Source organism: Mustela lutreola, chromosome 2, assembly GCF_030435805.1.
Source record: "Mustela lutreola isolate mMusLut2 chromosome 2, mMusLut2.pri, whole genome shotgun sequence".
NCBI lineage: Eukaryota > Metazoa > Chordata > Mammalia > Carnivora > Mustelidae > Mustela > Mustela lutreola.
In genome coordinates this window covers 17,989,826-18,015,218 of record NC_081291.1, presented here as the reverse complement: position 1 = coordinate 18,015,218, position 25,393 = coordinate 17,989,826, and the positions used below count along the sequence as shown (strand labels likewise).

Sequence of the window (25,393 nt, the reverse complement as noted above, 5' to 3'; positions counted from 1 at the left end):
TGCAGGCAGATAAATCTTGTTGTTGTTTTTTAAAATTTATTTTTATTTATATTTATTATATTTATTTAATCATAATATATCTTATAAATATAATTTATATATTTATTTATAATATATTTAAGAAATAGAAATATATAATTATAAATATATTATTTATATATTAATATATAATATATAATATTATTTTTCTTAGATAAAATCTGCTTTTTTTGTGTCTTTGACATCCTAGCTAGTCTCCAGAGGTCCTCTGTGAAGACCTGCTGTCCTCCGTAAGCTTTTCCCACTCAGATTGGTGTGCTCCTTTTTTTCCCATCCTTAACCACGGCTTCAACTCATACTCGGCTCTGCTGAATATTTTCCCCAGTTCTCCAGCAGTATGTAAAAACAAATATGTAGTCTATATAAAATGGGCTCTATATGTCTGCTGAAATAGGTACAAATACATACTAGGTATTAGAGAAAATTAAACCACACAGATAACCCAATTTCACTGCACTCAGTTCTACAGAACTTCCATGTGTTGAAATGCTGTTTAAAGTTGGCTCTCGGGGCACCTGGGTGGCTTAGTCATTAAGTGCCTACCATCAGCTGGGGCTGTGATCCCAGGGTCCTGGGATCAAGCCCCGCATAGGGCTCCCTGCTGAAGAGGGAAGCCTGCTTCTCCCTCTCCCACTCCCCCTGCTTATGTTCCCTGTCTCGTTGTGTCTCTCTCCATAAAATAAATAAATAAAATATTTTAAAAAATAAATACAGTTGGCTCTTTTGGGGTGCCTGGGTGGCTCAGTCGGTTAAATGTCCCAACTCTTCATTTTGGCTCAGGTCATGACCTTACCATCATGAGATTGAGCCCTGTGCAAGGCTCCACAATGGGCATGGATCCTGCATAAGTTTATCTCTTCGCAGGGCACCTGGGTGGCACATTTGGTTAAGTGTCAGACTCTTGGTTTCAGCTGGGGTTTTGATCCTAGGGCATGAGATCAAGCCCCACAAAGGGCTCTGTACTCCATACAGAGTCTTCTTAAGACTTTCTCTCGCTCTCCCTCTGCTCCTCCCCTCTGCATATGAGCTCTAAAATAAATTTTTTAAAAAGATTTCATTTATTTATTTGAGAAAGAGAGAGAGCAAGCAGGCAGGAGGAACAGAGAGAGAGGAAGAAGCAGGTTCTTAAGCTGAGCAGGGAGCCCGACGTGGGGCTCAATCCCAGGATTCTGGGATCATGACCTATGCTGAATGAAGGTAGATGCTTAACTGACTGAGCCGCCCAGATGCCCCTAAAATAAATCTTTTTTTTAAAATTTAATTTATTTATTTGACAGACAGAGATCACAAGTAGGCAGAGAAGCAGAGAGAGAGAGGAGGAAGCAGGCTCCCTGCTGAGCAGAGAGCCCGATGTGGGCCTCTATCCCAGGACCCTGGAATCATGACCTGAGCTGAAGGCAGAGGCTTTAACCCACTGAGCCACCCAGGCGCCCAGCCCTAAAATAAATCTTAAAAAAATAACAAAACAATAATTCTCCTTCTCCCTTTTACCCATCCGCCCTCTGCATGTGTGCATGCTCTCTCTTTCAAAAATTTAAAAAAAAAAATTTAAGTTAAAAAATAAAGTTGGCTCTCTCAAAGCTAAAGGAGGGACAGAAAGGAGAAAGCATACTGGGGGAAAGATCAAAAGGAGGAGGAGGTGCTTTGAGGAGACGGAGGTGATCATTGAAACCTTTGGAGGTGCTTGGACATGAATTTACAGGACCCCGTTAACCTGGGGTTGACATCCCTGCTGGTGGGTTGCTGCCTTACCTGAATTGTATTGCTGAGTTTTTCTCTTCCCTCCTACCCCAGGTTGTGCCATAACCAGAGGGGTTTACTTTTGTACTTTCATCATTTAGTGAGAGTTGACCTAGGGACCAGCTCTGTGTGGACTCTTCTGTGTCAACCATTGTAAGCTGTCACTGATGAAAGACGATTATGATGATCAGTTTCCATCTTAAAAAGACAGTTGTGACAAACATTGCTTAAAGTTTGGAAAGAGTCTATCTTCTTTAAAGAAGAGCTGATGTTTCTTTTTCTTATAACTTATAGCAGAAGTTTCTTAGTTGTGTTGCAGATCAATGTCCATAATAACCCCCAGAGAGAAGCCACTCTCCCTAGAGGCTCTGGTCAACACACAGAACCCGGGAGGATTTGCCATTTGTGATGTTAACTGTCCTTCTAGCAGATGAGTTTCTTAGGGATCTGGTGTTTTATTTATGTAAGAAGAGTTTTAGTTACAGAATGGAAATTAAATATCTTAATTAAAATTAGATTATCCAACCTCCATTCTTGTAGGCATGGAAAATAAATCCACAGATTTATGATGTTTAAATAAAAATGTTTATTTAAAAAAAAATCTTCAGGTATCCAAGATTCTCTCAGGAGATGTTCCTGAAGAAGCATTTTGGAAAATGCAAATCGAGGATAAGTGATTTTTGTTTTATTTTTCTCTCCTTTTCCCCCAAACCACTTCTTGTAGGTGAAATCAGATTTAAATGATTCTATGAAACATGAAAATAAGGGCAACCTTGAAGTGGGGGAGCATTTGCACATAGAAGCAGCCAGATGTGGGCTACTACCTAGGGATGTCCTGTCACTTCCACACCCACTTTGCTTTGAGGTTAGCAGTGGGTGTATTAGTGGTAGAACTGTTTATAAGTACCCTGTGGCAGAGGCTTCTCCTTTTCCCAGCCACATCTTCCTTGGATCCTCTGTTTTCCAAAAGGAAGACAGTAGGGAAACTTTAAATTTTTGTACTGTGGCCTTTCAGAACTTCTTTCTCATTTACTTTTATGCCCTTCACAACAGAAGTTCATAAGTTCCTTGTTCATAACAAGGAAGTGTGTACTAAAGTCACCCTAATCCATTTTTAGAATATTTTTATCACCTTGGAGTTCCCTTGGGACCACTGATGCTCGATTCCCATTCCTACTTTCAGCCTAGGCAGGCACTATTTTGCTTCCTGTTTTTATAGTTGTGTCTTTTCTAGAAAATTGATGTAAATAGAATTATACAATATATAATCTTTTCTACTTGCTTTTCTCACATATAATGCTATTTTTAAAAAAGATTTTATTTATTTATTTTAACAGAGGGAGAGAGATCACAAGTAGGCAGAGAGGCAGGCAGAGAGAGGTGGGGAAACAGGCTCCCCACTGAGCAGAGAGCCCGATGCGGGGCTCGATCCCAGGACCCTGAGATCATGATCTGAGCTGAAGGCAGAGGCTTTAACCCACTGAGCCACCCAGGTACCCCCATATAATGCTTTTTTTTTTTTTAAGATTATATTTATTTATTTGACAGAGATCACAAGTAGGCAGAGAGGCAGGCAGAGGTGGGGGGAAGCAGTCTCCCCACTGAGCAGAGAGCCTGATGCGGGGCTCGATCCCAGGACCTTGGGATCATGACCCAAGGTGAAGGCAAAGGCTTTAACCCACTGAGCCACCCAGGCGCCCCCATATAATGCTTTCTAAGGCTCATCCATATTGTAGTGTTTCTCAGTAGTTCAGTCCCATTTATAGCTGCATAATATTCCGCTATATTTTTTGCACCATATTTTGTTGATCCATTCACCAGTTGATGAATGTTGGGTTTCTAATTTTTAGCTGTTATGAATAATGCAGCTGTGAACATTTATACATTAGTTTTTGTAGAGATACGTGTTTTCATTTCTCTTGGGTAGATACCTAGGATTCAAATTGCTGGGTCAGACATGTTTAACATTCTAAGAAGCTGTCACAGTCTAGAAATAAATTCTTACATCTTTCAGCAAGAGTGCCAAGGTCAAACAGTGGGGGAAGAATACGGTAGTATCCCTTCATTGCTGTTTTGCTTTCCATGCTTTCAGTTATTGTGATTAACTGTGGTATGGAAACAGATAGTCGTCTTTCTGATGTACCAGGTCAGTAGTAGCCTAACACTGGGTCCCAGTGCCTACGTCGTTCACCTTGCTGCATCTCATCCAGACATTTTATCATCTCACAACATCCCAAGAGGGGTGACTATAATATAGTAAGATAGTTTGGTAGACCACATTCACACAACTTCTGTTTACAGTATGTTCTAATTGAAGTTTCACTACTAGTTATTGTTGTAATCTCTTGCTGTGCCTAATTTAAAAATTAAATTCTATCATAGATGTGTATGAATAGGCAAAAACATAGTATATAGTATATATAGGGTTCAGTAGTATCTGTAGTTTCAGGTGTCTACTGGGGAGGGGATCTTGGAACATATCCCCCACCAGTAAGGGGGAACTACTATAGTCTTTTCAACAAATGCAGCTGGGAAAACTGGATAGCTTTATATAAAAGAATGAAGTTGGGACCCCTGCCTAACACCACATAAAAAAATAAAATGGATTACAGACCTAAACATAAGAGGTAAAATGATAAATCTCCTAGAAGAAAATGTGGGTATAGATTGTTATGAACTTGTATTAGTGAGTGGTTTCTTGGGACTCCAAAGCCCAAGTGGCAGAAGGAAAGCAGGTGAAATGGAGTTTAACCGAGTGCCTGGCTGGCTCAGTGAGAGGAGCATATGACTCTTGATCTTGGAGTTGTAAGTTGGAGCCCTACATTGGGTATAGAGATGCCTGAAAAATAAAATCTTCAAAAAAATTGACTTTATCAATATTAAAATGTTTTGTGCTCCAAAGGATATCATCAAGAAAATGACTCTTGGATGGATCTAGAGGGCGTAATGCTAAATGCAATAAATCAGTCAGAGAAAAACAAATACGATATGATTTTACTCATATGTAGAATCTAGGAAACAAACGAACAAAGATAAAAAGAAACAACTCCTTAAATATGGAGAACAAACTGGTGCTTGCCAGAGGAAAGGTGAGTTGGGGGGCTGGGTGAAATGAGTACACTTCCTGTGATGAGCGCTGAATAATGTATGGAACTGTTGAGTCGTCATATTATACACCTGAAACTAATAAAATTGTATGTTAACTATGCTTGAATCAAAAAAACAAAAGTGAATCTTACATCTCAATAACTAAAAAAAGAAAAACCCAAATAGCTCAATTAAAAAATACATAAATGATTTGAATAGACATTTCTTTTTTTCCCCCCTAAGATTTGTTTAATTTATTTGAGAGAGAGAGAGTACCCATGAACAGGAGAGGCAGAGGGAGAGGGAGAGAATCCCAAGCAGACTATGCAGGGCTTGATCTCACAACCCTGAGATCATTACCCAAGCCATACCAAGAGTTGGATGCTTAACCAACTACACCAGTGAGGCACCCCTCCCCCATTTTTAAAGATTTTATTTATTTATTTGCCACAGAGAGAGACCATAAGTAAGCAGAGAGACAGGCAGAAAAAGAGGGGGAAGCAGGCTCCCCACTGAGCAGAGAGCCTCATGCAGGGCTCGATCCCAGGACCCTGAGATCATGACCTGAGCCAAAGGCAGAGGTTTAACCCATTGAGCCACCCAGGCGGTGAGGCGCCCCTTGAATAGACATTTCTTTTAAAACAAAAACAACACAAAACAAAAAACACAAATGACTGATAAGCAATGAAAATATGCAGAACATCACTAGTCGTTAGGAAAATGCAAATCAAAACCACAGTGGGATACATTTCACACCCGCATCTGGTGTAGCTAAGATAAAAAAGATCAGCAAGTTTGGTGACGATGTGGAGAAATTGAAACTCATACATTCTTGGTTGGGATTGTAAAAATGGGGTAAGCTCTTTGCAAAAGATCCTCAAAATGTTAGATGTAAGAGTCGCTGTATGACCTAGAAATTCGGTTAGGCATACACCCAGTAAAATTAGAAACGTATGCCCACACAAAAACATACATTCAATGTTCATAGCAGTATTATGTAAATAGCCAAAAATGGAAACAATCAGATGTCAATAGATGAACATATAAACTGTGGTATATCCATGCAATGGTGTGTTATTTGGCTGCACACAGGTATGAAATTCTGACAAATGCCACAACGTGGATGAACCTTGGAAATACTGTGCTAAGTGAAATAAGCCAGTCATAGAAGGCCACATATTGTCTCATGACATTTATATGACACATCTAGAATAGACAAATCCAGAAACAGAAAGTAGGTTAGTAATTGTTAGGGGGCGGTGGGATAAGGGAACGGGTATAGGATTTTTGGAGTCATAAAAATACTTTCAAGTTAGATGGTGGTGGTTGTATAACTCAGCGAATGTACTGAAACTCACTTAAGTATGTGATTCTGCACATACTTAAAAGGATAAATTATATCTCAATTAAGGTGTTCATTTAAAAAAAAGAAAAGGAAACCATCAAACTCATTTCTAAAGTAGTGCCATTTAACATTTAACATTCCCTTCAGGAATGAAAGAAATTTCATTTTTCTCTGCATCCTCACAAATTCCTGGTATTGTCAGTCTTTTTGATTTAGTGGTTCTGTAGTGCAGTGGCATCTCACTGTGATTTCAATTTGCATTTCCCTAACGACTAATGAAGATGAGCTTCTTTTCATGTGCATATTACCCATTTGTGTATTTTCTTTGATGAAAAAAGGTCTATTGAAATCTTTTGCCCATTTAAAATTGAGTTGCTTGTCTTATAATTGTGTTGTTAGAGATTTCTTTCCAAGTCTTAATTTTTTATTATTAGACTCAACAAAGAATAACATTTTAATAAGTATGATCAGAACAAGTAAGATATAAGGGAAATAAGATTAAAACCTTACACGTTGTTCATTGCAAGTATAAACAAAAATAAACAAAAAAACTGAAGTAGCTATTTCCCCCATATTAAATGTTTAAACACAGTTTTGAACACACAGTATGTACCAATAATTTAAGTTAGCTATAAATACTGTTTTTAATGTGATAAATGAACTTGTTTCTAACGAAACTTAACTAATGTCGATCATAAGTATAATTATAAGAGATTTTGATCTCTTCTGCATATAGGTCCTTTATTAGATTTGTCATTGGCAAATATTTTCTCCCAGTCTTGGGCTTCTCTTCATTTTCTTAATGGTATCTTTGAAAAGCTGAAGTTTTATTTTTTTTTTTTTTAAAGATTTTATTTATTTATTTGACAGAGAGAAATCACAAGTAGACGGAGAGGCAGGCAGAGAGAGAGAGGAAAGCAGGCTCTCTGCTGAGCAGAGAGCCCGATGCGGGACTCGATCCCAGGACTCTGAGATCATGACCTGAGCCGAAGGCAGCGGCTTAACCCACTGAGCCACCCAGGCGCCCCGAAAAGCTGAAGTTTTAAATTTTTTTTCAAGTTTTAAATTTCAGTGATATCCATTTCATCAGTTTTTTTCTTACATGGATGCTGCCTTTGATGACATTTCTAAGAAGTCTTTGTCTAGTCCAGGGTCACAGAGATTTTTTTCTCCTGTTTTCTTCTACAAGTTCTTTTAGTTTCTTTTAGTTTTAGTTTTTAGTTTTAGGTTCTTAATCTATTTGGAGTTAGATTTTACATATGGTGAAAGGTAAGTGGCCAATTGTTTCTGTATCATTGGTTGAAAAAAATGATCCTTTCTCCATTGAATTACCTTGGCACCTCTGTTAAAAACCAGTTGTCCACAATTTACGTAGTTTTCTTTCTGAACTCTGTTCTGCTCCATTTATCTAATGTGTCGTCCATACCACACTGACTTGGTTGTTATACATGTGTAATAACTTTTGAAATCAAGTAATTTAAGTCCCTCGGTGTGCTTTTCTTCAGAATTGTTTTGGCTATTCTTTGGTTTGGGGTTTTTTTTTTTTTTTTTTCCATATAAATTATGAAATGAGCTTGTTGACACCTTCAGAAAATTCTCCTGGGACTTTTTTTTTTTTTTTTTTTTTAAGATTTTGTTTATTTGTTTGACAGATGACCAGGCAGAGAGGCGGGTGGGGGTGCTTGGGTGGGAAGCAGGCTCCCCGGTGAGCAGAGAGCCTGGATTCAGGACCTCAGGACCGAGGCTCAAACCAGGATCAAGGCTCAATCCAGGACCCTGAGATCATAACCCCGAGCTAAAGGCAGAAGCTTAACCCACTGAGCCACCCAGGCGCCCCCTCTCCTGGGACTTTGAATTGTAATTGCCTTGAATCTCTTGTTAGTTTGAGAATTGCCATCTTAACAATATTGAGTCTTCTGTTCATGAACATTGTATATAGCTCCCCATTTATTTAGCTCTGACATTTTAAAAAATTTTGGTGACCTGAAATGATTGCTGTTGACAATTTTATAAAATTGTATACTTGTTCTTTGTGGGTAAAGATCACTAACCTTTTCACATACTGTAACCAGAAGATATCCTGCACTGTTTTTAACCTTGTAACAGGCTATGCTTCCAGTGTTTTGATTATGTTTTTCTGTCTTAAAATTTGAAAAAAATAAATAAATAAAGTCTCGAAAGGCAGTAGGTGGGTATGATTTTGTCATATTTTGCTAACTGTGATACTAGTAGAAACTCCATTCTAGTGGAGGAGAAGACATTAATACCATGTAACTTTGGTTTCGTGTTTCTATTCAAAGGTTCTCCAACTCCATTTCTTGAAGAGAAGATGGCCTACCAGGGATATCAGAACATCCAGAGCTGGCCAGAAAATACAAACTTTTGCTTTGAACCAGAACAGTTGGTGAATCCTACCCAGACTGGTAAGTGCAGGCTTGCCTATGACTGCTCAAGAGTGATGATGTAATCATGAAAAATTTGTAGCCACCACTCAGATAAAACTTTTTAGTCTACATATAGCATGCAAAGCACAACAGAGTACAACTCTTTACCCTGAACATTTAGTTGACCCTTTCTCCTCTCAACCCCTTTTTCTGAGGCACATGCTTGTCCAGGTCCCTCCCTTTTGAAGACTGTTTTGAGTAGGTTAACTGAAATTCATATTCTTTGAAGATTAGTCAGTAGTACTTTAGAACCTTAGTTCTTCCAGGGGCTCCTGGGTGGCTCAGTTGGTAAAGCGACTGCCTTCAGCTCAGGTCATGATCCCAGGGTCCTGGGATCATCAGGCTCCTTGCTCAGTGGGGAGCCTGCTTCTCCTGCTCCCCCTCCCCTGCTTGTGTGCTCTCTGTCAAATAAATAAATAAATAAATAAAGTCTTTTAAAAAAAGGAATCTTAATTCTTCCAAAAGGAATTTTTACTGTAGTAGTAGCACCATTTGTTGAATGTGTATCAGGCACAGGGGCTAGAGCCTTTTTACACATATTTTCTGTGTTTCTTACCTAGCTCTGCAAGTGTCTGTTATCCTCTTTGACAGAAGGGAGAACTAGGACTCAAACCTAATTTCTATAAAGCCAAATTAATCTGTAGAGACAAAAACCATAATATGTAGTTGCTTCGAGCTGGAAATGGTGGCAGAACTGGATTGCAGTAGGACCTCAGAAGAGTAACATCGGTGCCTGCATGCCAGGTTGAGAGCTCAGTTTTCTGGTTTGCACTCATAAGTGACTTCTTTTATACCATCTAACTTACCAGGTTGCTCATAGCTGGTTCCAAAAAATCTAGTACTTGATATTCTATAATTTCCCAGTTATTGGCTATTTTCGATATGGCAATTTTTAAAAACAGCTTTATTGAGATATAATTCACACAACATACAGTTCACACTAAAATGTACAATTCAGGGGCGCCTGTGTGGCTCCACCAACTGGTTAAACATTTGTCTTCAGCTCAGGGTCATGATCTTGGGGTCCTGGGATGGAGCCCCCAGTCGGTCTCCCTGCTCAGCAGGAGTCTACATTACCCTCTCCCTCCACTCCTTTCCCCCCACTCATGCTCTCTCTCTCTCTCTCATAAATAAAATCCTTTTAAAAAATGAAATGCACAATTCAGTGGATTTTTAGTATATTCATGTATGTATACACCAGTCACCAGAATCAATTTTTATTACCTCAGAAACAAACCTGGTAGTCTTTAGATACCACTCCCTATCTCCTTATCCACCCCAGCCCTAAGCACTAATCTACTTTCCGTCTCTCAGTTTACCTATTCTGGACATTTTAGGTAAATGAAATCATATGTGGTCTTTTGTGACAGGCTTTTTCAGTCAGCAAGTTTTCAAGGATCATGTGTTTCGTGGCACAGATCAGTACTTCATTCTTTCAGAGGAACTCAATCTCTATATGGATATACTACATCTTCTTTATCTGTTCATCAGTTGATAAATGTATAGGTTGTTTGAGTGGTGGGGGTTTTTTTTGTTTTTTTTTTTTACTGTTGTCAGTAATGCTGCTTTAAACCTTCATGTGCAGGTTTTTTTCCCTTAGGCTTATACCTAGATGAGTATTGCTTATCATTTGATAACTCAGTGTTTAATCATTTGAGGAATTGCCCAAGTATTTTCCAAAGCAACTCTACCATTTTATAGTCCCACCAGTAGTGGATTAGGTTTGTAATTCCTCCACGTCCTTGAAAATCCTTGTTTTCCCTTTAGAAAAATTACACCTAACCTAGTTGGTATTGAAGTAGTATCTTGTTATGATTTTCATTTTCATTTTCCTGTTGGCTAATGATGTTGATTATCTTTTCATTTTTTTCACATGTTTATTGGCTATTTGTATATCTTCCTTAGAGAACTGTGTGTTCAGATCCTTTGTCCCAGTTTTAATTGGTGTGTCCTTTTTGTTGTCCTGGAAGAGTTTTTATATACTGGACCCTTATCAGATGTATGATTTACAAATATTTTCTCCCATTTTGTGGATTGTCTTCTAATTTTCTTGGTAGTGTCCTTTAATGCATAAAAGTTTCTGATTTTGAGGAAGTCCAGTTTATCTTTTCTTTTGCTGCTCATGCTTCATGCTTTGGTGTCATAGCTTAGACTCTACTGCCAAATCTGAGGTCATGAACATTTATCCTCATATTTTTTTCTTTCTTTCTTCTTCTTCTTCTTCTTCTTTTTGTTTTTTTTAAGATTTTATTTATTTGTTAGAAGAAGCAGGGAGAGTGGCGGGGGAGGGAGAAGCAGGCTGCCCCTGAGGAAGGAGCCTGATGCAGAACTTGATCTCAGGACCCCAGGATCATGACCTGAGTCAAAGGCAGATGCTTAACCATCTGAGCTACCCATCTGAGTCCTATCCTTATGTTTTCTTCTAAAAATCTTATAATTTTAGCTCTTATATTGAGGTCTTTGATCATTGTACGTTGATTTTTATATATGGGTAAGAGGTAGAGAGATTCAAATTCATTATTTTGCATGTTGATATCCAGTTGTCCCAGGTGCATTTTTTTGAAAATTATTCTTTCCCCATTTCATGGTCTTGGTATTCTTGCTGAAATCTGTTGACCATAGATACATAGTTTGTTTTCTTCTAATCAACTCTTAATTATTTTCCATTGGATCTGTATGTCTGTTCTAATGCCAGTACTATACTGTCATGATTACTGTAGCTTTGTGGTAAGTTTTGCAGTTAGGAAATATGAGTGTTCCTGCTTTGTGGGTGGTTTTTTGTTTATTTATTTACTGATTCTTTTGTGATTCCATATGAATTTTAGAATCTGCTTCTCAGTTTCTCTAAAGAAGTCAGCTAGGATTCTGATAGGAACTGCGTTGAATCTGTAGATCAAATTGAGGAGTTTTGCCATCTTTACAATATTGTCTTCCAGTCCGTAAACATATAATTTTTTTCCATTTATTTATATCTTATTTCTTTCAACAATATTTTTGTAGTTTTCAGAGTATAAATTTTTATGCTCCCATTTGTAAAATTTACTCCTAATATTTTATTCTTTTTCATGCTGTGAATGGAATTGTTTTCTTAATTTCATTTGTAGGTTGTTCATTGGGAGGCTATAGATACACAGTTGATTTTCATATATTGATCTTGTATCTTCCAACTTTGCTGAATTCATTAGTTCTTGTAGTTGTTTAGTATATTTCTTAGGAGTTTCACATGTAAGATGTGTCTTTTTTACAGTTGTAGCTTTAGTTTCTCATTTCCAATCTTGATCCCTTTTATTTCTTTTTCTCGCCTAATTGTTCTGGCTAGTACCTTCTGTACAACGATTAATTGGAAGTGGTAAGAGCAGACATCCTTCTTTGTTACTTTCCGTAGAGGGGAAGGATCCAGTCTGTGGCTATTAAGTATGGTGTCAGTAGAGGGTATTTAGTAGATGTCGTTCGTCAGATGAAGGAAAGTGCCTCCTGTTCCTGATTTGTCAACTACTTGATTTATCATGAAAGGGTGTTGGGTTTTGTCAAGTGTTTTTTCTGCATCTGTTGCAATGATCATGTGGTTTTATTTCTTATTCTGCTGATACGTATGTATTACATTGGTTACCAATCTTGCGTTCATGGGATAAATCCTATTTGGTCATATTGTATAATTTGTGTGATTTTCTGGCACATTCAGAACATTTTTTGAAGATTTTGGCATCCATATTTAGAAGAGATGCTGATCTGTAGTTTCCTTATGATGTCTTTGTCTAGTTTTGGTATCAGAATAATACCAGGGTAATAACCATTCTAGGATAATACCAACCAGAGAATGAATGACTTTGGAAGTGTTCTCCCTGCTTCAGGTTTTTCTGGAAGACTTAATGAAGAATTAGTTTAAATTCTTCTTTAAATGTTTGGTAGAATTCATCAGCAAAATCATCTTAGCCAGAGATTTTCTTTGTGAGTAGTTTTAGATTACTAAACTTAAGTCAGGAAGAAGAGGAACCAGCAAGGGTAACATCAAAGGAATGGCCAGTTCTGAAGTTGGAGAATACTCAGAAGAGTATAATGTCTTGAAAGCCAAGTGTGGTAGTCAACTCCCAAGATGGTTCCAGTGATCCCCAACTCCTGATATTCATACCTGTATGTAGTATCCTCCCATATCATACCAGGCGTGGTCTGTGTGACCAGTAGAATAGATGGCAGAAATAATGGTATGTCATTTCTAAGATTAGGTTATAAAAGACACTATGGCTTCCATCTTGGTTATTCTTGGTTTACTCAGTTTGGGGATAGCCAGCTGCTATGGGGAGGCCCATGTAGGGGAGAAACAGAGGTCTCTCATCAATAGCCATGTAAGGAAGCCATTGTGTAGGCAGGTTCTCCAGCCCCTGTCAAGTCTTCTCATGATCACAGCATTGGCCAGTCCCCTTGACTACAACCTTGCAAAACACCTTAATCAGTGGAGGTATGGAAAATAGATTCTGGGGGACATTTTGAAGGTCATATCAGCTGGATTTTCTTATGAATTGGGAATGGCTTATGAAAGAGATAAATCAAGGACAACTCCAGTGTTTTTGCCCAAAAAACAGAATCCCATTAGAGATGGGAAGATTGTATGAGAGTTGGTTTGGGAAACATGTTACATTTCAGCTTTATTTTATACATTAAGAATTGGCAATTTGATACGAAAGTCAAATCAAATTCTCAGTCAAATTTCCAGTGCCACAGTGAGGTCTAGATGGCTGGAAGTACAAATTTGAGTGTTACTAACTTATAGACAGAATTTTAAACTATGAGATTAGATGAGATCACTAAGGAGAACTGAGAACCACTCAGTCCTTCAGTTCTCAGCTTAAATATTTATCAGGTGAAGATCTTCTTTGGCTTGAACTAAAATATCCCTCTGCTAAATGTATTCAGCCTTGACCTTATGCATCTCTGAGTTTTAGAGTGCACAAACTCTGCAATATTAGAGGCACCCAGAAAGAAAGTAATAAGTAAATGAGAGAACTTGGTAGAAACCATTCATTTTTACATGCAAGTTGGCAGGTCTCCGATTCTAGTGTGCAAACCCATATAACAGCTACTCTCCTTGATGCTTTAGGTATTCTCTTTTGCTTCAGTGGAAGTGTGAGAAGCAGAGCAAGCCAGCAGCCTCCCCAGACCAAGCGATACCAGGGAGAATGAATGGTTCTCATCTCTCTCATGGAATGTTCTCCAGGGCCTAGGTTTTTATGCATTTGCCTCTAACAAATGAAGCATCTTAAGGGAATGAGTCACTAGTTATCTATCAAGGAACTACTGAGAAATGCACATTCTTAGGGTCTAGCAATCAGTGTTTGTTTAAGACCGCAGGGTAATTCAGATGAGTGCTAATTTAGAGAAGGCCTTCTTAGAAGCAGAATTCTTTTTTTTCCTCTGATGAAGAATTCATTATAGGACTGGCATGTTTTCTGTTATGGGCGGGGAATAAACATACTCTTGTCCCCCTTCCTAGTACCTAGAATAAAACCAGTGCTACCACAAATTTCCCAGTCTAGAATATCAGTTGTATTCACTGAGAATGAGTTCTGAATTTCTTCTTTTTTCCAGATCCCTTTAAGATGCACCATGATGATGGCCTGGAGGATTTTCTCTTTCTCCCCAGTGGAACAAGCAATACTTCAGGATTTGCAGAACGAAATGATCCCCTGCAAGACAGTTATGGTATGATGTCATCAACTGGATTTATTGCTTAACTCCCAACAATTAATATGGCCTTTTACCCATTACCTTTGAAGTTAACTACTAGGCAAAGTCATGTTTTTTGGCTTTACCTGTAACAAGGCTCTATCTGGTCTCAGGAGAGAGTTCAGCAGTTGGGGTGCTCAGGGTCTACTCACCTCCTCGCGTGGGATCCTGAATACTATATGATAGGGCCAGATTCTGTCTCCATATTTTACTAGCTCATTACCTTGGGCACGTTATATCCACTCTAAACTTTGATTTATGTATAATATGGGTCCAGCACTAGTTCCTACCTTAAAGATGTGGTGAGAATTAAATAACTTTGTAAAAGCACTTCTCATAGCATCTGGTACTTAGTAAAGGATATATTTTTTAAACATTTTATTTATTTATTTGACAGAGAGAGACAGTGAGAGAGGGAACAGAAGCAGGGGGGTGGGAGAGGGAGAAGCAGGCTCCCAGCCAAGCAAGGAGCCTGATGCAAGGCTCGATCCCAGGACCCTGAGATCATGACCCAAGCTGAAGGCAGAGGCTTAAGGACTGAACCACCCAGGTGCCCCATGGTACTTAGTAAATATTAAACAGATCTTAGTTCTCAATTAGTAGTATCATTATTTCTGGTTTTGTGTAACTTTTAACATGAATGTGACCAGGATACTGTGGGGGAGGTGAAACTTTACTTCTTCCATTTTAGGTTTTCAGCTGGGCCTCCAAAAAAAGACACAGGAGACAGACCGTTTGTTAACATCTGCAGCATCTATTGTATGGGCGAAAAGTGACTCAAAGCGGTAGCTTGGAGTTTTGGTTTATATAGCATCTTCAACAAAGAGCAGTAGAGGTGTAAAGAAATGACAGGACAAAGGAAAGCAGTTTTAGGCTTCCATGACTGGCAGGCTGTGGGAAGAAAATGCTTGGGAGGGCACTAATGGAGTAAGGTTTGTTTGCAGATTTCCTCCAGTGCCCTCTCTGGGCTTGTAAGAGTCTGTCTCCAGGAAGAGGAGAATTTATATCCTGCCTTTAAGCAGAATGTGAGGAGCTTTTTCTGGGTTTACTGCTCCCTAATTGCCTTCAGTTCAAAATAATTTTTTATGTCAAAGAGGCATATTTTGAGGGTGACATTCAGGTTTCCTCCTTAACCTATCAATAAGTCCCACTTCACAATGCTTATACTTTTGTATCTATAAAGATCATGGCTAATCATATGTTGCATTTATGCTTCTGAACCCATTTAACAGCCTTCCCCCTAGAGATCTGCCATCCAAAGAGAAACATTGAGCATTGTAGTCTCCTCATGTTTTTCAGCTCACTAGCTAGTGAGTCATTTAGTCCCATTGACTTCTTTACAGCATCTTCTCTTCTTTTATGCTCTCTCGGCCTTCCCCCGTATAAAGCTTCTGTCACTTCATACCTAGGCTGCCCCCTTTTAAATTCATTCCAGATATACCTGCTGTGTTGGTCACCAGGTCCTTGTTCTGTATTCATCATCTCATTTTCAATTAAGATCTTACAACACTCTGTTTTTTTGCTCTTCAAGTCTAAATTTCTCTGGCTTTCTAGATCCTTTTTCCATTGTTTGTCCTCATCCTATTTTCCCTCTCTGGTATGCAACATCTGCTTGACTCCAGCTAATTTCACATTCGCAGAAACATTCTTGTTCTATTGGCATTTTTTTTTTTTTAAAGATTTTTTTTTTTTTTTAAGATTTTATTTATTTATTTGACAGAGAAATCACAAGTAGATGGAGAGGCAGACAGAGAGAGAGAGGGAAGCAGGCTCCCTGCTGAGCAGAGAGCCCGATGCGGGACTCGATCCCAGGACTCTGAGATCATGACCTGAGCCGAAGGCAGCGGCTTAACCCACTGAGCCACCCAGGCGCCCCTCTATTGGCATTTTTATATCTTTCTTTGTGTAGTGTTCTCCGTCCTTGAACTTGACTACTCTCTCCTCTCTTCCTGCTCTTTTTTTTTTTTTTAAAGATTATTTATTTATTTATTTGACAGAGAGAGAGAGAGATCACAAGTAGGCAGAGAGGCAGGCAAAGAGAGAGGAGGAAGCAGGCTCTCTGCCGAGCAGAAAGCCCGATACGGGACTCGATCCCAGGACCCTGAGATCATGACCTGAGCCGAAGGCAGCGGCTTAACCCACTGAGCCACCCAGGTGCCCTCTTGCTTCTCTTCTGAAGGCTTCTGTGACCATTCTAGTCATCTTGGAGTACTTAGTCCATGGTATACAGTATTTGATACATGCCTCTCTAGCTAAATTGTAACACTCTTGATGTCAGGGACCTTGTGACATTAAATCCCCTATTATGTCTGACAGAGTACAATAATAATAATCCTTTAACATTTGTCTAGTTCTTAATAATTTATAAAGCATTTTCACGAAACTGTTGTAATGTTGCAGAAGGAGACATTGATCTCATTTTACAGATGAGAAAATCAAGACTTAGTTTTTTACTCTATGTTATGTTGTATCAGTTATAATATTTATTTGGCTGGCATTCAGTCTTTGGTATTAGGACTCTTCACAATACACTGTAGAAGGTAGCCAATCAATGCTGACTAACAGCACTACGATGGCCAGTTAACAGTTTGCCAAAACCTGAAGAATGGCAACAGTTTTTACTTTAAAATTTTCTTGCCTTGGTTTCCATTGGTCTTTAGATCTGTGTCATTATGGCAATATGTAAAGCTAATTTTTTAAAAAGATTTTATTTATTAGAGAAAAAGAGAGAGAGAGAACATGTGCGCATGAGCAGGGGGAGCGGCAGGGAGCCTGATGCTGGGGCTCAATCCCGGAATCCTGGGATCATGACCTGAGCTGAAGGCAGATGTATAAAGCTGATTGTAAATATCAAATACTTTTTTCCTCCCTATTACTGAAGCAGTTTCAAGAATCTGTTTGTTTGTGTTTTAATATCAGGTCTATTTCCCTGTGACACCTTTGCTCCTGCAGCTGTTGTACCTCAGGGGTGGCCTGTGGAAGCCCCAAACTCTCCATACTCGGAATCCTTCATTTTGCCAGAGGCCGTACCACAACCTCAGCAGCCCACAGCAGGTAAGTTACTAGAACCCCTCTTTATCACTTACTGGTTCCAGTATCTTAGTCAATCCAAATCATCAGACTTAATTTTTAGCCATGTAGAGCAGTACAGGTAAAAATTCCAGAACTAACACAAATACTTGTATTCCTTTAATTATTGATTCCACATCTGAAGGAATGAAGGTGTGGTTGAAATAACAACACTTGGAATTCACAGGCAGAGAAAATCCCTTTTCAATTCAGTGCAGACTTAGGACTCAGAGGTTTTTTTCTGGATGTCCCGCAGGTTCCTGTTCTTAAAATAATTTTGTGCCTGTGTTGTTGTTGCTGTTTTTAAACCTGTGCTTTTTTTCTTTCCTTCTCCTTTCTTCCTCCACTCTTTACTCTCTCAATACCCCGTTTTTCTCAGTACTGGGACTACCAAGGAGTAGGCACAAGTACATTAATTAGATAGCTTTTTAATTTATATTTAGGGTTTTATGGTCACAAAATCTAGATAGTCCTGTGCTCTCCGAAAGTAAGTTTTGAATGCAGAGCTATGAGCGCATCATGATGGGTCCTAAGTTTCCTACTTATTTCCCATAGAGCTAGCCAAAGAGGTAGAAGTGACATCAGCAGAAGAGAGGGCACCAGCAGAAGCATTGGAAATCATGATGGGACTGAAGGCTGCTGACATGGCCCCATCTAGAGAAACAGAGATGTCTCCAGCCAAGGACATGGTGCCAGCCACAGAAACAGAGGTGGCATTGGCTAAAGACCTGGAACCATCCACCAAATCAGATGTGACACTGGCTGAGGACGTGGAATCATCTATCAAATCAGATATCGTCAAGGACATACTACCCAGAGAAACAGAAGAAGCCCCAGTTAAGGGTGCTGTATTGTCTGCAGAAACTGATGTATCTTTAGCCAAGGACATGGTACTGCCCACAGAAACAGAGGTAGCCCCAGCCAAGGATGTATTACCATTCAAAGAAACAGAGAGGGCCCCACCTGTAAGCCCTATAAAAATGGATGTGTCCCCAGATGAGGGCATGGTACCACCTACAGACAAAGAGATGGCCCCAGCCAAGGGTGTGGTATCTCTCTCAGAAATAGAAGTGGCACTGGCTAAGGATGTTGTATCATCTACAGAAATGTCCCCAGCCAAGGAGGTGGCCTTATCCCCAGACACAGAGGTGGCCCTGACTGGGGACATGGTGCTGCCTCCAGAAACCAAGGTGATTTTGACCGAGGATGTGGCACTGCTCCCAGAAACAGAGGTGGCCCTGGCCAAGGATATGGATCCACACCCAGCTGCAGAAAAGGCACCAGTGAAGGATGTGGCTCCATCCCCAGAACCAGAGTTGGCCCTGGGCAAGGATGTGCTTTCACCTATAGAAACAGAGGTGGCTCTGGGCGAGAATGTGGCTGTACCCCCAGAAACAGAAGTAACCCCGGTCAAGGATGTGCCTCTGCCTCCAGAAACAGAGTTAGCCCTGGCTTCGAAAGTGGCTCCACCCCCTGGGACAGAGGGGACTCTGGCCAACAGTGTGAGTCCAGCCCAGGTTGCTACATTGCTCTCAGAAACAGAGGTGGCACCGACTCCAGTTAAGGATGTGCATGCTGCAGGGACATGGGAAGAAGCAGAGGAGTCGCAGTTAAAATCTCTCAAGAACGAGGGGCAGTCAGCTGCATCTACCTTGGTCATGTCTCCAGGTATGGATTTATGTTTTACTCAGTATTTCGGTCTCCCAGTGTGTATTCTGCAGAAAGGTGGGGGACAAACGTCGTACCAGATAAAATAAAGACAACAACACTGTACTTTGCCAGTCTATACACCTTGCTGCTCTTCTAGACCATCTTTCTCACCTTCATCATCCTCCAGTTTCCAGCATCTTCCTCCTTCCTTCTCTGCTGATACATTTTCCTTATGATAATTCCAGCAGTAAAAGGGATCGTTCACAGACTTTGGCCACCTCACCTGCCTACTTGTCTGCTGTATCCCTAGTCTCTGCCTCACTCCCGCTACTGGAAGTGAACCGTCCCTGCTCCTGATTAAGGCCAATCTCCCATTTTGCTCCTAGATCCCACTTCTGCTTCCTTACTTAAGGATGCCCTGGCCATTTTTTCCTTTCTTGCCACTCACCAGTTTTTCCCCCGTCCTTCGAATCATTCTCACCAAACTACAAATACTATTTTTCCCTTTTAAAACAAAACAAAGTTTCCCAACTTCATCTTCCAGCTGCCACTCTATTTTTCTCTGCTGCCCTTGGAGGAATGTCCCTCATTCCTCCAAAACTGTTCCTGCCTCCAGCTTCTGAAAGGTAGAAAAAGAGCTGAAATAGCACTGCTCTAAAACCTGTGTGGTTTTTACTGTTGCGTTTAGAACCAGTCACAGCTGTGGGGCAAAAGTCCACCTTGCCAGCAGATGACGATTCTGTGTTAGAGAAACAAGAGCAAAAGAAACCATTCAGTAGTCAACCTTCTGAACTTCCTTCCGAGACCTCGGGTAAGTGAGGGAAGCACAGCGGACTCTGAAACCACTTGAACTAGGAGCAATGGGGTGGTGGTGGTGGTGGTGGTGGAGGACGTAGTCCCTGGTTTTGTGGTGGTAATTAGTATTGCTCTTGAAGTCCATTCTCTTTCTTAGGCAGATTTTGTCTTGTTTAGGCGGAGAGTCCACTGTTTACGTATTTTTAAATTAGCGCTACTTCAGCTCAAGACATCTAAATTTTAACCCACTTCCACTGTTCACTGTTCTATGCTTTGTGGTCTTGGGCAGGTTACTTAACTTCCCAGTAGCTCTGTTTATTCAGCTATAAGAGGAATTTATTGTTCAAATGTACTGTAAACCTTTGCTAGTAAACTGTTGTTAGATACAGTGTGTTTCGTGGCTCAGCAGCATCTGCATTGCTTGGGGGCCTGTTAGAAAGGCATCGTCCTGGATTCTACCTCAAACCTTCATACACATTTGAACAGGTTCTCCGGATAATTGATAATACACTGAGCTTGGAGAGGCACTGCTCCAAGTTGCTTTCTAACTCGGAGTTCAGTCATTCAGTGAACTTTAAGATGACATGTTTTTGATGTAAACCCAGAGCTTATCAACTTAATTATTCTCTGCTTGCTTTTCTGTGACTGATTAGGATATGAACTTGAGGGCAAGGACCCTGACTTATGGCACTGAGATTCTCTCGTGCTTATATACTGCCTAGCCCTAGGTAGGAGCTAAATAAAGTTCAGTCTTTTTAAACATCATTTTAGTGACAACAACATATCAAAGATTTATCAAGTCCTTATTGTGTACAAAGTTCACCATGCTAAGGCACATAGATACTTAAGTCTGGTCCTTGCCCTTGTCTTGTTGTCCCATAGCCTGGATAGCAAGGAAAGTTGCCAGGCATAAACTCTGAAACCAAAGATTTATGTAATAATTCAGTAAATAGTATAAAAGATGGCACTAGATAGCTACTGGTTAATTGCCAAATTAATGTTATAAATGTGTGGGGTACTAAAGCCTAGCACTTTTTTGAGAGAAGCAGTAACTGACCTGAGATGTTAAATCAAGAGTAGGGTTTGCAGGACACTGGAGAGTAAAAACAGTAACAAACAGTACTATGTAAGTGTTCTAATGTTCTCTGAAGTCATTTCATTGGGTCAGAAGTGACAAGAGCTGTCCTAGACCTGGTCTTAGTGGGACTTTTCCCAGGATCTTGAATCCGTGCTGCATTGACTTGGAGGTAGGAGGTTGGTGCAGTTGGTTTCCTGAAACTCTTCTAAGGGTGGTTATCCTAATTGTTCTAATTCATTACCCTACTGGGCATTATGTATATTTTTTCTGTCTTTCAGGAAGTACATTTAGGAACAGAACATTGAAATCTAACACATTTGTCTTTTCGAAGTAGGAGGCTTTGATTCTGGAATGAGGAGGGTTTTTCTTTGGCCAAAATACTAATTCAGTATCTTTTTTTCTTTTCTTCTTCCTTCCCTCCCGCCCCCCAGTAGCACAAGTCTGGCCTCCTGGTCTGTTTCCCAGAATTGATCTGGTTAGCCTGACAAGTAATTAGTATAATATTGGTGACAGACTCTTAGAATTATAAATTTTGTCCAAAATCCTATATATTGCATTCAGTTAATTAACAAATGTCACCAAAAAGAGATAGGAGTTTATCATCATCTTGTTGCAAAATTGGGAATTACATACCTATTAAAAATAATGATAAGTATCAGATGAGATTGATAGGTATTACTTATTATAGAAAGTTAGAAGAACTCTGTTTGAATCTTTTTCTTTACCTGAGATGATGATCTTTGTTAATTTGCTCATCCCAGTTAAGGATGAGAAATATTTTGGAAAAAACTATTAACCTAAATGAATTAGTGTGTGGGTTGGTGAAAACAGACTTAACTGAGTCAGTAAATGGACTTTTTTTTTTTTTTTCTTAAAGAAACAATAACAAGGAGTTTTGTTTTGTTTTGTTTTGTTTTGTTTTGGAATTTTGGCCGACTTCATGTATTACAGGTACCCCTCCCACACAAGGCAAACAAGTGTACAGACCTAGTGACCGCAGGTCCACTCGGCCCAGGCCTGCCAGGGTCCCTCCTGAGCTGCTGGGAGGCTCTTCTCCACGGAAGACTCTCGATCCTGGGCTGGGCCCCTGCTCTTTGTCTGAATTGGGTTGGGTCTCTGGTCCGTCTACCTATGGTGAGCCTGGGAACCAAAGGAAAACTACTCATCTGGACTTCCTTGAACCCAAGCGAGATCTTGGCAGGGAGGCCTGGGATATAGAGAGCCCACCAATGATGATGAAGAAAAAAAAGAAGAAACCAAAGCAAAAAAGATATTCTCAGCCCCGGCCTGGGGGACCTTGGGATGATGACAGTGCAGATGACCGTAAAGGTCATCCCTTTGTAGCAGACCCACAGAAATCAGGGGTTCTCCCCAGCCTGCCTACCCCTGTGGGCATGGAATATGGACTGGCATCCAGAGAAAACTTAAAAAAGGAATGTGAAGTGGAGTCCAGAGCCACCAAACTGGTAGCAGAAAACTTTGTCTCAGAAAGTCTCAACGTGCCTTTGTGTCCTTTGGAAGAATCCCTGAAAACTGCAGGAAGTTCTCAGCCCAAGATGGGAATAGATGGGAAAGTCGGTGGTAACAAGGCAATACCACTGGGCCAGGACCAGAAATGGCTACAGCCAGGTGAAGGCAAACCAGAGCCTGCACCCCACCTAACGAGTCCCATGGATGAAAACCGGACAATGGGTTCGTCTGTTCTGAAAGGACCCCAGACCGAAGTTTCTGCACACAAAATACAAATTCCTTTGGAGATCAGGCCCAAAGAGGGTTGCTCTCCTGTCTTGTACCAAGAGGCCATGGGTGGGGTTTCAAAACCCAGAGCCGCAAAAGAACTGCCTTATCCGGTGCCCACTTTGCCAACAGGTACCTCATTAGGAATTAGTCCAGCAGAAGCGAATGATGAGAGTAAAGTGACTAAATTGCAGAAAGACGAGCAGGCAGGAACTGAAGGAACTAAAGAGGTTAAAGGAACTGAAGAGATTAAAGAACTAACAAAGGAAGCTCCTCCCAAGCCAGGTCAGGAGACAAGCATTTTGGCTTCCAAGCAGTCCCAGGATGAGGTGTTGAGGCCTGGGCTGGAGAATCCGCCATCTCAGAGAACAGCAGGGGATGGCAGAAACAGGAAGGCAAGGGCAGGTTCTGGGAAAGTGAGAACCAGTTCTGGGAAGGGAAGAGCAAGATCTGAGCCCCCATTTCTTACAGACAGCTGGAAGGATGGCCCAGCTGTTCTCGGGCCAAGTGAGGCAGCCCCTAAAACCGAAAGAACACCTGATGGGGAGAAGAGTGAGGAGCTGGGTTCTTCAAAGCAACCAGGGACCCCAGTGAGTCTCACGGAGGCTGTGGAGACGGGTGATGCGAGGGGGCCCAGCGCCTCGCACATGTTGATTCCTTTGGGAAGTGAGTCAGGCACGACTCAGACTTCTGGCGCTAGAACAGAAAGGGGGGCCTCAGCTGTAGATAGGGGTGTCAGTAACCAGAGCAAGGAAGGAGCGTGTCCTTGGATGGGTAGTGAGGCAGCTCCCTGGATTTCTGAAAAGCCTAAAAAAAGGGGTAGTGAGGGCAAAAACAAAAAGTTCAAAAATAATTATTCCACACAGCCTGCTAGAATGGAGAACAAGGAAGAAACCCCCAACCCACCTTCTGTAGGGAAGGATAGAGATGCTGGGAGTACTCCTCATCCAAACAAGGACTTAGAACTCTCTTCCCCCTTGAATCATGATCCCTTGTCCTCACGTCCATCAGCTCTTCCCACAGTGGAAGTAGGTGAACAGAAGGGGCGGAACGAGGAGGTTAATTCTTTTGAGCTTGGGGCTCTTGGTGGGAACAAGACAGACATAGTCAAGGACGCCGCTGTTACTGAACCAGCTACCAAGGTGACAGATGTGAGCTGCCAAGACCAAATCCAGGGGGCAGGATTTGTCCCTGCAGTACTGTCTGCAGAGAATAAGACAGATGCAGCCAAGGGACACGCTGCAGTGGCTGACAAACCAAATGAAAGGAGCAATGATGGAAAAAGTAAAAAGGTTAAAAATAGTTTTCCCGAGAAGCATCTTCTGGAGAATACGATAGATGCATCAGAAATACATGTTCCCATGGAAACCACTGGGGACCACAGAACTGAAGGAATGGGCTATGTGGATGAAAATAGAAATATCACATTTACCTGCCCCAGAATGCTCCCAGGGTTGATGAATAAGTCAGCCCCTCCAGAGGCTCTGGAGTCAGCAGCCCGTGAAGGACTGCCCGCTCCTGCTTCTCAAGTAGTAAAAGAGGGTGAATCTGTTCCAAAGCCCTTGGCAGAAAGTGGGCAAGAGACAACTCCAGCCCAGTTGTCCAAATTATTAGTGGTAGATAACTGCAGCAGAGATGGAGTCCCAGCTCAGGAAAGACCCAAGGCCCCCTCTGCTGTCACACCTTCTGCAAGCACAGGAGGAGAGGTTGCCCTCACTCTCACAGCAGCTGTAGACACCGTTAACAGCCAGGGAGGTAACACTCTTAAGAATAAAGGTGAGCTTGCTGGTCCCCTCAGGACTGAAGCAGAGATAAATGGAGGATCTGGGAAGGGAGGCTCTGAGTCAGTGCCCAGGGCTGCAGCTAAGCATTCGATAGAAAAAACCACAGAGGTTGCAGAGAGACACCTTTCTGGAATGCCAGTAGAAGACCAGAGCCTACAAGGTGAGGGCAGAGTCCTAGAAGCATGTGCAGATAGGAATAATTTTCCAACACACCCAGTTAACAAAAAGAAAGAGTCTGAGGAAGGTTCTGCTCCAGTTCTGATTCCTGACTTACTGGGAGACAAAGCACAAAAGCCCAGTTTCTCTGAGGACCAAAATGCTGACAGTCGAGATTCCAAGGACCCAGACAGTTTGAATAAGGAGGTAGATAGAGCCCTTTTGCCTCCAACAAGTGAAAAAAAGAAAGTGGAAGAAGTTAACCTGGCTTCTGAAATCACCAAATCCGGATATATTTCCGCGGCCACATCAGAATTTGAGTCAGATTTGTTAGATGGCAGGGCTGCCGCTACTCCATCGCCGGCGGTAGATAAGTTGGTAGTGCCTCCTCCCAAGGATCCTGAACTCCCAGAACCCAAGGATAAGATCTCGGAGGCCCCTGACAAAATGACTGAAAAGTCTGAGCGGAAGGCACCAGGAGAAGGCAACAAGGAAGATAAAAGCAGAGTGGCAGAGCCACTGAAAGGCTACATGAGACCTACCAAGTCCCGAGGCCTTACTCCACTTTTGCCGAAGTCTACTGTCCAGGAACGAGAGAGAGCCAGACAACTGAAGTCCGGCGGTATGACCCTGCCATGGGGACGTGTGTGCGCTTGGGGCTTTTGAGTCAGCATCCGGAAGGCAAAGAGCTTGTGCTTTGGTTCCATCCAGACTTTAATCGTCCTTCTTAATCATTGGTTTGTCGGAA

At 41.1% G+C, this 25,393-nt stretch overlaps 1 protein-coding gene across 15 annotated transcripts in view; it reads left to right on the top strand.

Annotated features, from left to right (window-relative positions):
• Positions 1-25,393, top strand: part of MAP4 (microtubule associated protein 4) — a 193,445-nt gene that overhangs the window by 121,338 nt on the left and 46,714 nt on the right. For 8 of the 15 annotated variants that reach the window (XM_059160765.1, XM_059160763.1, XM_059160761.1 and 5 more), the window contains exons 4-9: positions 8,512-8,634; positions 14,239-14,352; positions 17,296-17,430; positions 18,001-19,113; positions 19,784-19,906; positions 21,920-25,267. In XM_059160765.1, coding sequence (XP_059016748.1) covers positions 8,512-8,634; positions 14,239-14,352; positions 17,296-17,430; positions 18,001-19,113; positions 19,784-19,906; positions 21,920-25,267 — 4,956 coding nt within the window. The remainder of the gene's footprint in view (positions 1-8,511; positions 8,635-14,238; positions 14,353-17,295; positions 17,431-18,000; positions 19,114-19,783; positions 19,907-21,919; positions 25,268-25,393) is intronic. The other 7 variants (XM_059160767.1, XM_059160773.1, XM_059160772.1 and 4 more) reach the window with 1 other exon arrangement.